General features: G+C 43.6%; 3 protein-coding genes across 5 annotated transcripts in view; 2 read left to right on the top strand and 1 right to left on the bottom strand.

Moving 5' to 3' along the window:
• LOC115115776 (von Willebrand factor A domain-containing protein 7-like) overlaps nucleotides 1-2,396 on the top strand; it is a 47,505-nt gene extending 45,109 nt beyond the window's left edge. The window contains 1 exon segment of the mRNA XM_065003623.1: nucleotides 1,097-2,396. Coding sequence (XP_064859695.1) covers nucleotides 1,097-1,498 — 402 coding nt within the window. The 3' untranslated portion in view covers nucleotides 1,499-2,396.
• Nucleotides 2,397-5,621: 3,225 nt separating this feature from the next.
• Nucleotides 5,622-9,785, bottom strand: LOC115122068 (uncharacterized). The gene is made up of 4 exons (XM_065003629.1): nucleotides 8,968-9,785; nucleotides 8,354-8,482; nucleotides 7,981-8,090; nucleotides 5,622-7,777 (listed from the first exon to the last, which is right to left on the bottom strand). The coding sequence occupies exons 1-4, from the start codon at nucleotides 9,166-9,168 to the stop codon at nucleotides 7,600-7,602; spliced, it is 618 nt and encodes a 205-aa protein (XP_064859701.1). The 5' UTR covers nucleotides 9,169-9,785; the 3' UTR covers nucleotides 5,622-7,599.
• A 201-nt stretch (nucleotides 9,786-9,986) lies between these two features.
• On the top strand, nucleotides 9,987-16,772 carry LOC135561784 (zinc finger protein 628-like). 3 transcript variants are annotated; one of them, XM_065003627.1, is made up of 5 exons: nucleotides 10,551-10,639; nucleotides 10,965-11,131; nucleotides 14,208-14,344; nucleotides 14,691-14,787; nucleotides 15,036-16,772. In XM_065003627.1, exons 2-5 carry the CDS (start codon nucleotides 10,984-10,986, stop codon nucleotides 16,256-16,258), a joined length of 1,605 nt encoding a protein of 534 aa, XP_064859699.1. In that variant the 5' UTR covers nucleotides 10,551-10,639; nucleotides 10,965-10,983; the 3' UTR covers nucleotides 16,259-16,772. The 3 variants fall into 3 exon arrangements, with proteins under 3 accessions (XP_064859697.1, XP_064859699.1, XP_064859698.1); XM_065003625.1 differs by lacking the exon at nucleotides 10,965-11,131 and having other exon boundaries at nucleotides 9,987-10,639; XM_065003626.1 differs by lacking the exon at nucleotides 10,551-10,639 and having other exon boundaries at nucleotides 10,796-11,131.
• Nucleotides 16,773-16,912: the final 140 nt, after the last annotated feature.

Below are 16,912 nucleotides of genomic sequence, written 5' to 3' on the forward strand. Positions count from 1 at the left end.
AAATAATTGTGCTGCAGCAAAACTGGCACCTGTACTCTGTATAATTAGTGTCAACTGTGATTAGACTGTGCCTGGCAGTGGTCCCGTGTAGGCTAGAGATTTGAAATCAAAACCCAACCCTCAGGTAAAAAGCCATGACCTCAATTACTCATCTCTGTTTTGATCAAAACTGACTCTATGACCAAAATTATCCTATTTACACTTTGTAGTCAATAGGCGAGTTCTATTGATCCAGGTTAATTCGACAAAAACATAAATGATGAATAATAATTGTGAAGGTATGCAGGGCATGTGATTCTAACAGCTTGCTAAATCTATATTTCAACTATCAAAAATAATGTTTCTTTGCAGGATACTTGTCCTGACTTTCCAGAATGCCTGAATTGCTTCGCCTTGCTTTTCTGATTGGCTGGATACAAGTTTCAACATCCAATTATTTCAGATCTACTAGAGTGCAAGTTTCATCATGGCGCTGACTGTGGCGACACGTTGGCACATTAGAATGATTAGAATATGCCAGATATGAGTCAATTCTTGCATTCTGTCCATGCAGGCGTTTGCAGGCTCCCTGAGACATGAACCAGATAGGTGGGAGGGCAAACAGGCTGTCTGCAGTTCATTCATCAATTTCCCTAAATGGATCAACTCAACTACTTTATTATTTTAACCAACACTAGGTTTTTAGCTAAAAAGTTGTTGTAGGTGTGACGTCATTCCGTCCATCTTTTTTTATTGACAAGACCTTCAGTGGAAACTCACTGTAGCAGGCATCTATTTTCTATGCAAATTGGCAACAAAAGATATCTGGACAAGGCGTCATTGTAAATAAGAATTTGTTTTTAACTGACTTACCTATAATATGTAATAATATATATTGTTTAATAAAACATGTATTTGACTAATAGCGATGCCTTGTAGGCCATTTTCAACCAAGTAAGTATTTTTTTGAGTTCAGCTCCTCTTTAAGAGTGTTGAAGCTCAGCCGCACAAGTACTCTGGTGGTCAGAGAAAGTGCTACCAAATCTCTGGGCCAAAATTAGACTGATAGAACCCAAGTCTCTCTTTCTCCTCATCACTTTAATCTCCCCCCACCAAGGTGACAGATTTCACCCCTCCCCAGTGTGAGGTGGTCAGCGTCTCGGTGGTCGACTGCCCAGCTGACCCAGCAGCCTGCAGCTCCGCCTTCTGGCAGCTCTCTGCCAACCTGACAGACGGCGTCAATGGCACAGGCATCACCAGCCTCACACACCGCCAGGGCGTAGGCAGCCTCACCCACACGGACCTGAAGCAGATGGTTGTTGCAGCAGCGTTCAACGCTTCGTGCTGCTCTCTGACCGTGGAGCTGGTGGCGGTGGACAAAGCCATGAATGTCGGCACCTGTCGGTTTTCCATCGTCCGCAACGCGGGACCGCCCTCCATCGCTCTGTCCCTCCCACTGTTGGTGTGTCTGCTGGTCTCTGCCTTCTTCACTACGTCCCTCAGAGACCTACTTATTTGATCTAATGCTGCATTCATAACCAAGTGGGAATCTGTCATGTAAACGTTGTGAAGTGCATTCACATGCTTAGAACTTGTTGGGAAACACTGATTTGGCTAATGGCCAACCAGCTGCGACAACCATAAACACAAAGTACAGCCATCATGCTTGCCAACTAATTATAGATTTCAAAAGCCATATTAGATTAGATAGATAGATACATAGATTGCTTTTAATAAGGTTCCGTTGCATTTAACTGCTGAAAATGCTGTTATCGAGTTAATTTCCTTAGCAGGTGACATCAGAGGTCAGCATTTGGGAGAAGTTGTAGCTCATGGGTGATAGACTAGTAATTACTAGTTGGAGGGGCGTTCAAGTGGATTTTCCTCTGTCTTATGTGGTAAATGCCACCTTCCCACTTGGTTATGGTAATAGGGTAAGGCTCATGTGTTGACTGCCTTCCCGACACTGCCTCTTAATGTTAACGGTTACGTTCCAGGCCGACCATATTGCAGACATTGCATTGCATCAGCAAATGCTTTGCGTGATACATCATTGTCGGTGAAATGATGCATCAGATTGCTATGTGATGTGTGAAGCTGATATGTTGAACACCTATCCACGTGTGAACTCTGCCTTCCCGACACTGCCTCTTAATGCTAAATGATGCATCAGATTGCTATGTGATGTGTGAAGCTGATATGTTGAACACCTATCCACGTGTGAACTCTGGTAGTCAGCCTGAAACATGGCCAAAGCCACAGTGAAAATGAATGTCCCTTTTGTAACAAACTGCCAACAGTCTCTCTCTCTCTAGGCACTTTCTCAACATGTTATTGCACTGTAAGATGTTTTCATTTTTGTAGCATAATGTAAGTCTTTAGTTTACATCTGTCATGAATAAAACATCTCTGCTTTCCGACTGACTCTGTATTATAACAAAACAAATAACCTGAGGTAGTTTAGTAGCAATGTGAATTCTGATTTCACATATCAGTGAAACTAAATAGTGGTCAGTCTGCTTGACTAGGCTAGTAGTTTAGTGCTCAGGACACAGTTTAGGACACAGTTTAGGGTAAATGATGCTTTGACTGCACACCTCCCACCCCTAGGGAGCAGCAGCATAATTGGCATAATAAAGAAATCCCCATCAAAATCCATCTGTTTAAACTAAAGATATGTGTTTTTTGCATGGTCTGCTTCTCAATCTGCCGATGTCCTCATGTGTGGTGGAAGGTAACACCTACAGGGGTGTTTTTCAGACCAGCAAACATCCCAAAAATCGGTCTTCTCACGAAAACATTTGTAGCGTCCAAACAGTTTGGGCTACAAACCAGTGGCGGTCAATGCTGTTTAAGACGAGGATGGCCTTATTTCTATTACAACATATTTGATAACTGTCATTCATATTTCATTCACCCAGTTCATGTAACAGCGATAGGTTTAGGCTACTACGGTCGTGGCCAAAAGTTGAGAATGACACAAATATTAATTTTCACAAAGTCTGCTGCCTCAGTTTGTATGACGGCAATTTGCAAATACTCCAGAATGTTATGAAGAGTGATCAGATGAATGACAATTAATTGCAAAGTCCCTATTTGCCATGCAAATGAACTGAATCCCAAAAAACATTTCCACTGCATTTCAGCCCTGCCACAAAAGAACCAGCTAACATCATGCCAGTGATTCTCTCGTTAACACAGGTGTGAGTGTTGACGAGGACAAGGCTGGAGATCACTCTGTCATGCTGATTGAGTTTGAATAACAGACTGGAAGCTTCAAAAGGGGGGTGGTGCTTGGAATCATTGTTCTTCCTCTGTCAACCATGTTTACCTGCAAGGAAACAGGTGCCGTCATTATTGCTTTGCACAAAAAGGGCTTGACAGGCAAGGATATTGCTGCCAGTAAGATTGCACCTGAATCAACCATTTATCGGATCACCAATAACTTCAAGAATAGCGGTTCAATTGTTGTGAAGAAGGCTTCAGGGCACCCAAGAAAGTCCAGCAAGCGCTGGGACCATCTCCTAAAGTTGATTCAGCTGCGGGATCGGGGCACCAACAGTACAGAGCTTTATCAGGAATTGCAGCAGGCAGGTGAGAGTGCATCTGCACACACAGTGAGCCGAATGACCTTTGGAGGATGGCCTGGTGTCAAAAAGGGCAGCAAAGAAGCCACTTCTCTCCAGGAAAAATATCAGGAATAGACTGACATTCTGCAAAAGGTACAGGGATTGGACTGCTGAGGACTGGGGTTAAGTCATTTTCTCTGATGAATCCCCTTTCCGATTGTTTGGGCCATCTGGAATAAAGCTTGTCCGGAGAAGACAAGGTGAGCCCTACCATTAGACCTGTGTCATGCCAACAGTAAAGCAACCTGAGACCATTCATGAGTGGGCTCACTCACAATTTTGCCTAAGAACACAGCTATGAATAAAGAATGGTACCAACACATCGTCCGAGAGCAACTTCTCCTAACCATCCAGGAACAGTTTGGTGACGAACAATGCCTTTTCCAGGATAATGGAGCACCTTGCCATAAGGCAAAAGTGATAACTAAGTGGCTCGGGGAACAAAACATCGATATTTTGAGTCCATGGCCAGGAAACTCCCCAGACCTTAATCCCATTGAGAACTTGTGGTCAATCCTCAAGAGGCAGGTGGACAAACAAAAACCCACATATTCTGACAAACTCCAAGCATTGATTATGCAACAATGGGCTGCCACCAGTCAGGATGTTGCCCAGAAGTTAATTGACAGCATGCCAGCATGGATTGCAGAGGTCTTGAAAAAGAAGGGTCAACACTGCAAATATTGACTCTTTGCATCAACTTCATGTAATTCTCAATAAAAGCCGTTGACACTTATGAAATGCTTGCAATTATACTTAATATAACTAACACTTAGTAAAATCGCTAGAATCATGCAGTAATGTTACAATGTACAGTCAGTAAGCAATTATACCGGCGGGCCTCGGTGGAAATACATTAGTAACACCGAAATCTTACCTTAACTTGGAAGAGTTCCAGTGTTGTGTTAAAGTCATTGCCAGCTAGTTAACATAGCATCTGCCATTCAGTAGGCTAATCTAGCTTGCTGCATTTGCAAGCTAAGTGAAACTGAAAAAAAAATACTCTCTATTTCTCTTGCTTCTCCTTCATTTTGGAATAAATGAATTTGTTCAAAACTGTTCAACTACCGTCTTCTATACACAACATTTTATGCACTGCAGTGCTAGCTAGCTGTAGCTTATGCTTTCAGTACTAGATTTATTCTCTGATCCTTTAATTGGGTGGACAACATGCTGCAAGAGCAGTGATAGGTCCTCCGGAAGTTGTCATAATTACTGTGTAAGTCTATGGTAGGGGGTGAGAACCATGAGCCTCCTAGGTTTTGTATTGAAGTCAATGTACCCAGAGGACGGAAACAAGCTGTCCTCTGGCTACATCATGTGCGACCCTACAGACTGCTCGAGGCTACTGTTGACCTTATTTGCAAAATAGTGTGTGTTAATCAATTATTTGGTGACGTGATTATATTTAGTATTGTTTTATCTAAAAAATACATATTTTTTTATTGTTTTACAATTTAAAATGTATTTAATTCACTGAGGAGCCTCCACTGCTACAAACTAATATGATCCACCATCAAACGGTGAGACTCTCAGACATTTCTGTTGTTTTGCTCTACAAACAAACACCCATAAGCCTTATCAGAAGGTAACCTGGTACCAGTTTCAAAACTGAATGTGGAAGTACACTAGTGCCAAAAAAAGGGGTTATGCCACATTCACATGCCAGTCAGAACTAGGAAACTCCGACATTTGAGACTTGCTAAATCGTTGATCACAGCCTGTGATTAACTGCAACCAGTTAGAACATTTAAGAATTTCCTAGTTCCGACTAGCACGTGAACACGACATCAAATTTGGGTTAAAACACCATTTCTTGAGCTTTCTTATAATACAACCTGGGTTTTTCAATGTTTGAATACTTTCTGTTTGGCATGATTTTTTTGTATCTTATTTGTCACCATATATGAACAAGAATAACATGCGTGGGCTAGACCCTGGTGACCCTGATAAGATACAGGCATCCTTCTTAACTCAGTTGCTGGAGAGGAAGGAAACAGCTCAGGCCAATGGTGACTTTAAAACAGTTACATAGTTTAATGGCTGTGAAAGGAGAAAACTGAGGATGGATCAACAACGTTGTAGTTACTCCACAATACTAACCTAAATGACAGAGTGAAAAGGAAACCTGTAAAGAAAAAAATATTACAAAACTGTATTTATCCTGAATACAAAGCCCTATGTTTGGGGCAAATCCCGAAACAACTCATCACTGAGTACCACTCTTCATATTTTCAAGCATGGTGGTAGCTTCATCACGTTATGGGTATGCTCGTCATCGGCAAGGACTTGGGAGTTTTTTAGGATAAAAATAAATGGAATAGAGCTAAACACAGGCAAAATCCTAGAGAAAAACCTAGTTTTCTGCTTTCCAATAGACACTGGGAGACAAATTCTGCTTTCAGCAGGACAATAACCTAAAACACACTGGAGTTGCTTACCAAGACGACATTGAATGTTCTTAAATCTACATGAAAATATATGGCAAGACTTGAAAACGGCTGTCTAGCAATGATCAACAATCAGCTTGACAGAGCTTGAAGAATTTTGAAAATAATAAATGTGCAAATATTGTACAATCCAGCTGTGCAAAGCTCTTAGAGACTTACCCAGAAAGACTCACATTTGTAATCATTGCCAAAGGTGATTATAATAATGTATTGACTCAGGGGTGTGAATACTTATGTAAATGAGATATTTAGGCTTTAACACAACAAAATGTGGAATAAGTCAAGGGGTATGAATACTTTCTGAAAACACTGTAGATGTCCAACTGCCATTAGTTGATATGAGAAATAATACATTTCCAACATAGAAGCACAATAGCCAAACCAAAATATGAACTTTAATTGGTTCTTGCTAACTGACCCAGAGAGATGAGACAGATTTATTTTCAGTGTAAGTAGCAAATCTGATATTGCAATGTCATAGGGTGCCTATCCTAGACGGTTTAAACTTTCAAATGACTGATAGTGTTGGGCCCAACATGTGCCTGGACGCTGAGACAGTGCACCCTCCCAAGCATATCTAATAGCTCTGAAAAATTATTAAAACAAGTCATGTCCTACCTCATCCCCATACTGGTATTTATTTATTTTGCTCCTTTGCACCCCAGTATCTCTACTTGCACATTCATCTTCTGCCGATCTACCATTCTAGTGTTTAATTGCTATATTGTAATTACTTCGCCACCATGGCCTATTTATTTCCTTAACTTACCTCATTTGCACTCACTGTATATAGACTTTTTGTTTTCTTTTGTTCTACTGTATTATTGACTATGTTTTGTTTATTCCATGTGTCGAATTGCTACGCTTTATCTTGGCCAGGTCGCAGTTGTAAATGAGAACTTGTTCTCAACTAGCCTACCTGGTTAAATAAAGGTGAAATAAAAAAAATAAAAAAAATGTCTGGTTTAAACGTTCAACAGCACTGAATAAGTTAAACCCTAGAATAAAATTAAAACTGGACCGATGGTGTTGCTGTGGCAACACCCAACTGCTCCAAAACTGTAGGCGGTTGCGGTTGTGTTGGTGGTGCGGCCGGTGGTCCTGTAGGCCTAGCTGGTTGTGTTGGTGGTGCGGCCGGTGGTCCATCAGGTACAGCTGTAGGCCTAGCTGGTTGTGTTGAGGGCACTGCTATTGGACGAGCTACAGGTAGAACGTCTGTGAAGGACTGCGATGGTGATGATTGGGGTGGACGAGGGGGTACGGGGCTGTGTATCTGATAGAGGGGTTCTGGGTAACCCGGAGAGGACAGGTGGCAGGCGCTCTGACGCTGCTGCTGTCGACTTCACCGTTACGGTCGACTGGACAGTTTCTTTGACAAAGTAGTTACCGTGGACTGGACCAATACAGCAGACAGGACAGGTGATGTAGACTGGATAGTGGCTGCTGATTGTGGAGATGCTGTCTGGTGTAATGTTGATGGAGACTCTGCTGCTGCTATTACCAGTGACTGCTGTTCTGCTCCAGGGGCCTGGCCTGCACTATCACTGGTAAACTCTCTGGTCCTGAGCTGGGATGGGCTGAGTGCCTGGGGGGCCTCCTGGGTGTCTGGATCTCCCTGGAAGACGGCCGCTGCGGCTCCTGAGGTAGACTGGGTGGTGGGAGGCCTTTCCTGGGTGTAACGGTTGATCAGGGCCCTGACGGCTCCAGGTGGGACCAGGGCTACAGAGGGACAGGATGGAGAAAGGTGGCGGGGATAGTGGAAAGCGAGAGACGCAGAGAGAGACAGAGAAAGAACAAAAGACAGAGAGAATAACAGTGGAGAGATAATTATAGATATTATTAGAGCCTGGTTCTCATTCCAATACTGTTTAATACATTGTAATAAGATGTGTGATTCAGAAGCAGGTCTCCCTAGTTCCTACCCCTGCCTGGTAACTCTCTGAGAGGTTGTCTGCGGACCAGAGTCGGGGCCTGCCCCCTTCTTCTTCAGCAGTATGTACCCAGGGGAGTAGTCATCAGAATAGTCTGCCTCCTGATGGTGGTGGGTGGGGGGGGCAATGGCACAATCAACAACAAAAGCTTAGGGCCATTAAAAACTCTGACAAAGACTGTGAGGCCGATGTACATAAGCTTAAATGAACAAGTGATACTAGCAAGCGCAGTGTGAATGTTTCTCTTTTTTTCTGGGTTCACCAACAACAGGTTGAGTATAGAGAGGTGGATGAATTGACAAGACAGCACAAACAGATCTGGGACTTAGACTAGCTGGGGACTCAGGCTAGAAGCCTGTCTTACCCAGTCCACCTCCTGTTTGATCAGAACAAAGGCCATCTGTGGGTTGCCCTCCTCGTCATACACTCCACAGTGCAGCTCAGTCCCCTGGTCCTCCTCCCGCAGGTGCTGCTCCCCAGCCCGAGGTAAAGCCTGCTTTGTCAGAACGGAAAATACCAGACCAGAAGAGAGTTGTACTTAGGATAAAAGGCACAAAAAACACTCTGAGTTAAAGTTTAGAAACCAACTGATGTGACAGAACATTTCAACATCCTGTGTTGCAACCATACAAATAGAATCCCGTCAAATTGCCAGTGTTTGAGGTTCCAGGTACGTTCTATTTCATCTATTTCTATGGTTGCAACATACCTATCATTTTGGGTGACATATAAATCCCTAGGTTATGAAAGGATCTCTTATCAGTCATTTATGAATGCATAATAGTATAGATAACTCTCAAAACGATATGTTCTGCCTAATATTGTAGTCTATACAAATTAAACGTAGCTACATGAAGTAGTTTTGGAAAAATGAGCTGTGATTCTACATGGTCAGCTAGCTAGTTATCAAGATGTGTGATCATGGGTGAGTAATTAGAACATAGATAGATGGTTAGCTACAGTGGATAACGTTTTCACCTCACAGCATTGAACGCCGATGTCACATTTTCCGATACGTGTTGCACTTTGACTCGGTCTGTGGTTTTGGCGTTCACTTTCACCGGTCCATCTCTTCGTTATTTCATGGGATCGACGCCTCGATTTGAGGTCCTTGTTCTCTTTTTTTATTCTGGATCTTTCGGCTCGCAGTTCCTCAATAGTTGTTTCGAAAAGTTTCATTGTCTCGGTGACTGCAGTATTCAATACACTCTACATAACAGAGGCGAACTGAATTTGAAACCCTTCGTTCGACATGTGGGTGGCAGACATCTTCAACCAACACTCATATACATGTACAATCGATTATTATTTCGAATATAACTTGCAAGATTGATCAGAACATGGCTTCTTCTTCTATGGACACGGCACACAGTGCTTTGTGTGACGCACTGAGTGGTGTGTAGATTTCCTGTAAATATTTTACACCATTTTATAAAAATAGCCGGATTATATTTTCAACCTTTTTTACAGTCAACGTGAGAACATGCAAAGGATTTGTTCAAATAAAGACATCTCTCCAGAGAGGAGCGTAGTGTAGATTGTCCCACTACCAGATCCGTAGGTTTGTTTCCGGAAGTGCTATTGTTTTTTTGGGAATGACTTTAGCAAAGATTTGTTATAACTAGACCGAGATAGACACAGCCTGTTGTTTCCAATGGGAACAATTTGTCATAGTGGGCAGAACAAGTAAAGAGGTGGTTAGAGCCAATCACGAACTAGCAAGATCCTATTGGCGCGTTCTAGCATTTATCTGCATATTTCCGTTACTTTCCCCTCCTCGCCTTGAAGTTCCTTGTAAACAACGTGATTTTTAAAAAACTTTCGCACATGGTACACTCTGTTCATAACATGAAATAGTTTGGGGAACAGAAAATTGTTTTGAGATCAAATCTCAAATTTCATCGACGAGCAAAATGTCGTTCCATATTCTCCCACTAACGGCCAGTAGAGTTCCTGTCACTACCATATTTGGTAGTGAATGGAAAGGCTAAGCGGATGCTTTACATTTTATACATCCGGTGAAATGTCTGTCTCATTGTTCTATCTGTGATTTTAGTGTTGGCTCTGTAACTATCAAACGCTAGTTACCTAATTGCCATAAGCTTGCGTTCTTTCAATGCCTATGGTATTTCTTTGTTCGAATATCCTCATATAGTAAATGCTACATCTTATATCTAGAAAGTATTAAAATTGTTATTAGGACCGTCATTGAAAGATACAACATCCAACAGTAGCTAGCCTGCTAACGGTAGCTAGCTAGCTTCCTAGCCTTTTGCTGAGTTGGATCGTAACACTGACCCACCTGAACAAAAGTACCTAAATGTTACGAACTCTTAACTGTAGCTAGCTACACATAGACAGTTTGCTATGATGTCTGAAGCCATCATAACCTTCCAGTCTCAGCTCTCCGGAGTCATGGAGACTGTATTCAAGGCTGCTATGTACGAGATCACCAGGCTGGTGGACGATAGCTTCCTGAAGGAGATGTCCCGCAGCCGGGAGCAGGTCGAGTCACTGAAGAAGCGGCTGCAGTTGTCGGAGAACAGACGCAGGGATAGGGACAAAGAGCGAGACCGGAGGGGGAAGTGTGCGGACTGTGGGAGAGCTGACGAGGAAGCCGAGGAGAGAAGCTCTGGAACCTCACAGACAGGTGAAAAGAGAGACATCAAAACACATATCTACAATGTACAAAACATTAGGAACACCTGCTCTTTCCATGACCGACTAACCAGGGGAAAGCTATTTCCCCTAATGTCACTTATTAAATCCGCTTTAAGTGTCGATGAAAGGGGTGAGACAGGTTAAATATTAATTTTTAAGCCTTGAGACATGGATTGTGTATGTGTGCCATTCAGAGGGTGAATGGGCAAGACAAAATATTGAAGTGCCTTTGATGGGTATGGTAGTAGGTGCCAGGCGCACTGGTTTGAGTGTGTCCAGAACTGCAATGCTGCTGGGTTTTTCATGCTCAACAGTTTTCCATGTGTATCAAGAATGGTCCACCACCCAAAGGATATCCAGCTAACTTCACACAACTGTGGGATGCATTGGAGTCAACATGGGCCGGCATCCTGTGGAACGGTGGAACGCTTTCAACACCTTCTAGAGTCCATGCCCCAGACAAATGAATGCTGTTCTGAGGGTAAAATGGGGTTGCAAATCAATATATATGTGTGTATGTATGTATGTATGTATACTATATACATACATACATACAGTACCAGTCAAAAGTTTGGACACTCCTACTCATTTAAGAGTTTTTCTTTATTTCTTTTACTGTTTTCAACATTTTTGCATGATAGTGAAGACACTAAAACTATGAAATAACACATATGGAATCATGTAGTAACCAAAAAAGTGTTAAACAAATCAGAAAATATTTTATATTTGAGATTCTTCAAAGTAGCCACCCTTTGCCTTGATGACAGCTTTGCACACTCTTGGCATTCTCTCAACCATCTTCACCTGGAATGCTTTTCCAACAGTCTTGAAGGAGTTCCCACGTGTGGTGAGCACTTGTTGGCTAATTTACCTTCACTCTACGGTTCAACTCATCCCAAACCATTTCTATTGGGTTGAGGTCGGGTGATTGTGTAGGCCAGGTTATCTGATGCAGCACTCCATCACTCTCCTTCTTGGTCAAATAGCCCTTTCTAAATTAATCACAGACAGTGTCACCAGCAAAGCACCATCATACCACCTCCTCCATGCTTCACGGTGGGAAGCACACATGCGGAGATCATACATTCACCTACTCCGCGTCTCACAAAGACACTGCGGTTAGAGTAGAGGGAAATAAACTCTAGACCACCTTTACTCGACATACAGAGACGCATACAAAGCTCTCCCTCCATTTGGCAAATCTGACCATATTGATTCCTGCTTACAAGCAAAAACTAAAGCAGGAAGAACCAGGGACTCGCTCAATACGAAGTGGTCAGATGACAAGGATGCTACGCTACAGGACTGTTTTGCTAGCAAAGACTGGAATATGTCCCGGGATTCATCCAATAGCATTCAGGAGTATACCACCTCAGTCACTGGCTTCATCAATAAGTGCATCGACGATGTCATCCTCACAGTGACCGTACATACATTCCCCAACCAGAAGCCATGGATTACAGGCAACATCCGCACCAAGCTTAAGGCTAGAGCTGCCGCTTTCAAGGAGCGGGACACTAATCCGGATGCTTATAAGAAATCTCGCTATGCCCTCAGACAAACCATCGAACAGGCAAAGCTTCAATACAGGACTATGATTGAATCCTACTACACCGGCTCTGGCGCTTGTCAGATGTGGCAGGGCTTGAAAAATATTACGGACTACAAGGGGAAACCCAGCCACAAGCTAAATGCCTATCTGCTCGCTTCGAGGCAAGCAACACTGAAACATTAACGAGAGCACCAGCTGTTCCGGACGACTGTGTGATCATGCTCTCCGTAGCGGATGTTAGCAAGACCTTTAAAAAGGTCAACATTCACAAACTCTCTGGGCCAGACGGATTACCAAGATACGGACCAACTGGCAAGTATCTTCACTGACACTTTCAACCTCTCCCTGACCGAGTCTATAATACCTACATGTTTGAAACAGACCACCATAGTCCCTGTGCCCAAGAAAGGGAAGGTAACTTGCCTAAATTATTAGAGCCCCGTAGCACTCACGTCTGTAGCCATGAAGTGCTTTGAAAGGCTGGTCATGGCTCACATCAACACCATCATGCCGGAAACCCTAGACCCACTCCAATTTGCATACCACCCCCAGCAGATCCACAGATGATGCAATCACAATCCACACTGCCCTTTCCCACTTGGACAAAAGGAACATCCTATGTGAGAATGCTGTTCATTGACGACAGCTCAGCATTCAATGCCATAGTGCCCACAAAGCACATCTAAACACCTCCTTCTGCAACTGGATCCTGGACGTCCTGACAGGGAGTAGTGGTGGTTTACCTACTCGTCGGCGAATTCATGGTCAAATTGCCACAAAGGAACCACTACTAAAGGACACTGATAAGACTTGCTTGGGCCAAGAAACACAAGTAATGGACATTAGACCGATGGAAGTCTGTCCTTTGGTCTGATGAGTCCAAATTTGATTTTTAGTTCCAACCGCAATGTCTTCGTGAGACGCAGAGTAGGTGAACAGATGATCTCTGCATATGTAGTTCCATGCATGGAGGTGGTGGTGTGATGTGTGGGGGTGCTTTGCTGGTAACGCAGTCTGTGATTTATTTAGAATTCAAGGCACACTTAACCAGTGTGGCTACCATAGCATTCTGCAGCAATATGCGATATCAGCGATATGACATCTGGTTTGCGCTTAGTGGGACTATTATTTGTTTTTCAACAGGACAATGACCCAACATACCTCCAGGCTGTGTAAGGGCTATTTGACCAAGAAGGAGAGTGATGGAGTGCAGCATCAGATGACCTGGACTCCACAATCACCTGACCTCAACCCAATTGAGATGGTTTTGGATGAGTTGGACCACAGAGTGAAGGAAAGCAGCCAACAAGTGCTCAGCATATGTGGGAACTCCTACAGGACTGTAGGAGGTGAAGCTGGTTGAGAGAATGCCAAGACTGTTCAAAGCTGTCATCAAGGAGAAGGGTGGCTACTTTGAAGAATCTAAAATATAAAATATATTTTGTTTTCTTTAACACTTTTTTTTGGTTTCATGATTTCATATGTGTTTCTTCATAGTGTTGATGTCTTCACTATTATTCTACAATGTAGAAAATTGTACAAATAAAGAAAAACCCTTGAATGAGTAGGTGTGTCCAAACTTTTGACTGGTACTGTACATACATACAATCAGTGGAGGCTGCTGAGGGATGGAAGGCTCATAATAATGGCTGGAACAGAGTAAATGGAATGACATCAAACTCATGGAAACCATGTTTGAAGTATTTGATACCATTCCATCGATTCTGCTCCAGCCATTACTATGAGCCCGTCCTTCCCAATTAGGGTGCCCCCAACCTCCTGTGATAAATATAGAATCACTCTGAAGTGGGGCTGCTGTAATGTGTACATTCCATACTTTAGTGATCAGACAGTATTGGTTTAAGAAAGGAGTCAGTCATGGGTGGTGGTGGCATCTTAATAAGATGTTTCCTTTCCTTCATCTGATGTGAGGAGACTCCATTATCCACAATGTTACTTAACTTTTACTCCAAATGAAACGTTCTCTTTGTTTACCTGTGGCCAGGTGTGGAGAGGGGGCGTGGGCTGAAGCAGGAGAAGGTACCAGGGGAGGAGTGGAGCAGCTGTGGGGGCGTGGCCAGGGAAACAGCCTTAAATGATCTGGAGGAGGCTGAGGCCACCAGCCCTAGGAGAATCTCTGAGGTAGGCAGGGGACTGACTAAACACCTGTGGGGGGTGTGGTGTTACAGAATGTTCAGGTGGAAATATATTGTACATAACAGATTGTCTGTCACAAAGAATAGGGCAGCCATTTTCAAACCTCTCCTCATATTTGAACTGTTCCAGAACTTAAACACTTCATTCAACTTGTCAACAAATCATCAAGCCCTTCACTACTTGAATCAAGTATGCTAGTTCAGGGCTACGACAAAGTTGTGAGATGTCTGGGGGTACCAGAGGAGAATTGTGAATATAGAACCATCATGTCAGCTCTATTCAATCACTGTCAGTTTATCCATTATTTAGTCAGAATCATTTGCTCTTCCAGTCCACAGAGGTGGGAGGTCAGAAGCTGGACAGCCTGCTGAAAGAGGAGCCTGTCCACAACACTGAGCTACAGGAGAGATGGGGTGTCTGCCTGGATGGTGAGTTGAGGAGTTTACCACAAATATAACACAGACAATAACCTACTTTTTATGATGATGAGAATGATAACAAGAGTAACTTTTATAGTATGCTGTTTCATTTAAAATGTATTCATTATTATACATGGAAAGTCAACTTGAAACTGTAAGTAGACATTTAATATTACAGTTACTCTACTACCGTTTCTAGTAATTCTAATGTCTCAAATATTAATGCTTCTAATGCCTCATGTCCCCTGTGTTTTCAGAGGCCGATGGTTCAGACGTCTCGGGGCCCAGTAAGAGTTTTATTCAGCAGGATCTACAGCGGTGCCAGGATGACTGGGCTTCTGGTCTAGGCCAGCATCCTGAACCACCGGGCCCCGAGGGAGACCCAGGAGACCCCAGCCAACCTCTCTACCGCCCCCGCTACAGCATGGAGGAACTGGGGGTCGGCTTTGAGAAGTCTGGTTACGGCAGTAGTGGTAGTGGTGACCATCTTCTAGACATGGAAGGGCTGGATAGGCTTCCTGGTTCCCAGTCTCGTCTGGGGGGGCTGAGCTACAGAGCTGCAGGTCACTACCAGGTGGACCTGGGGGGGTCTGAGGGGGGAGACCATCACCATCGCTCCCACATGCCTCGCTCCCATCGGAGCCGGAGGGAGCATGTGGGGTCGCCAATGCCATCCTCCCACCCGGAGGTGGGAGACCTGAACTGCCTGTTGATCAACGAGGAGGGGTACCTGCAGGACTCCAGCGTCTTGTACCCTGAACACGGTGTCCCAGAGTCAGGTAGTAGAGCCGGCCACAGGGGGCTAACCTCCATCCACTCTGGAAGCTCAGCCCACAACAACAACACAGAGAGCCTGTATGATGCCGCTGACGACTTTGGACTCTCTTTAAACCTCAGAGATCGTTCACAAGAGCAGGTAACAGGAGGAGGGGGGAGGCATCATGCCTGCAATCAGTGCAGCATGACCTTCCCAGACTCTGGTTCTCTCAAGGTCCACAAGCAGAAACACAAAACGGGGAGAGGGTCGAGTACAGGGTCAGGGTCTGTGCCTCTGTACTCCTGCACCCAGTGCGGTAAGACCTTCACTCAGGCCTGCAACCTCAAGGTCCACCAGCGAGTCCACCAGGCCAAGGGACTCCACCTCTGCAGCCACTGCGGCAAGAGCTTCACCTCCTTCTCCGACCTGAAGAGGCACAAGTGCAGCCAGACCACAGACAAGCCCTACTGCTGCTCCATCTGTGGGAACAAGTTCAGTCGGCTCTGGAACCTGAAGGTGCATCAGCGCATTCACACGCAGGAGAAACCCCACTGCTGCAATATGTGTGACAAGAGCTTCACACGGGCAGACATTTTGAAAGTGCACCTGCGCACCCACACTGGGGAGAGACCATACTGCTGTTCTGTGTGTGGACTCAGCTTCAAACGACTGGCACATCTGAAGTCACACCAGCGCAAACACAGGCCAAATCTCCTGGACTGATTTTTTTATTGATACATTTTTTTGTTATATAGCAGACACTTACAATTGCTACATTAATCTTCGGACAGCTAATTTTATTATTTTATTTGACATTGAGAACATTTCTTGTGATCAGTTCTTTATTAATAAGGACATTGAAAATATGAACATGTTTGCTGTGATCTAGTGTACAATAAATTAGGAGGCTCTGCTATTCTTACAACTTTGCCCAGTCAAAAAGGCGGAACTACTTTTCTATGAGTTCTGATCCTTCTAGCCTTGATTTTCATTTTTATAACATATACAGTATTTCACTTTTTAATATGTATAGTTTTTACTAGGTGTTGTCCAATTAATTCTGTACCTCTCTTTAAATCAAGTTTGATTGGAAAATTCTGTTCAAATGAGGACATGCATTATCAAATCTTTGTACTCCCTGACTAAGGCCATGCAGCCGAAACGCGTCAGAGTTTAATCTTTGTTTTCATTTAACATGCCATACAAATGAAGGCATTTAAATTAATTATTTTCAGAGTGCCTTGGTCCTCCTTTCTTTTTGATGAAAATATGAACGGTTGTAAATCTGTGTGTTGGTTAAGAATTCACACCATACATGGACTGTCTATGAATTGTCTGTCAAAATGATCATGCTAACCTAACAAACATTTGAATATG

This window comes from Oncorhynchus nerka, linkage group LG18, assembly GCF_034236695.1.
Source record: "Oncorhynchus nerka isolate Pitt River linkage group LG18, Oner_Uvic_2.0, whole genome shotgun sequence".
Lineage (NCBI taxonomy): Eukaryota > Metazoa > Chordata > Actinopteri > Salmoniformes > Salmonidae > Oncorhynchus > Oncorhynchus nerka.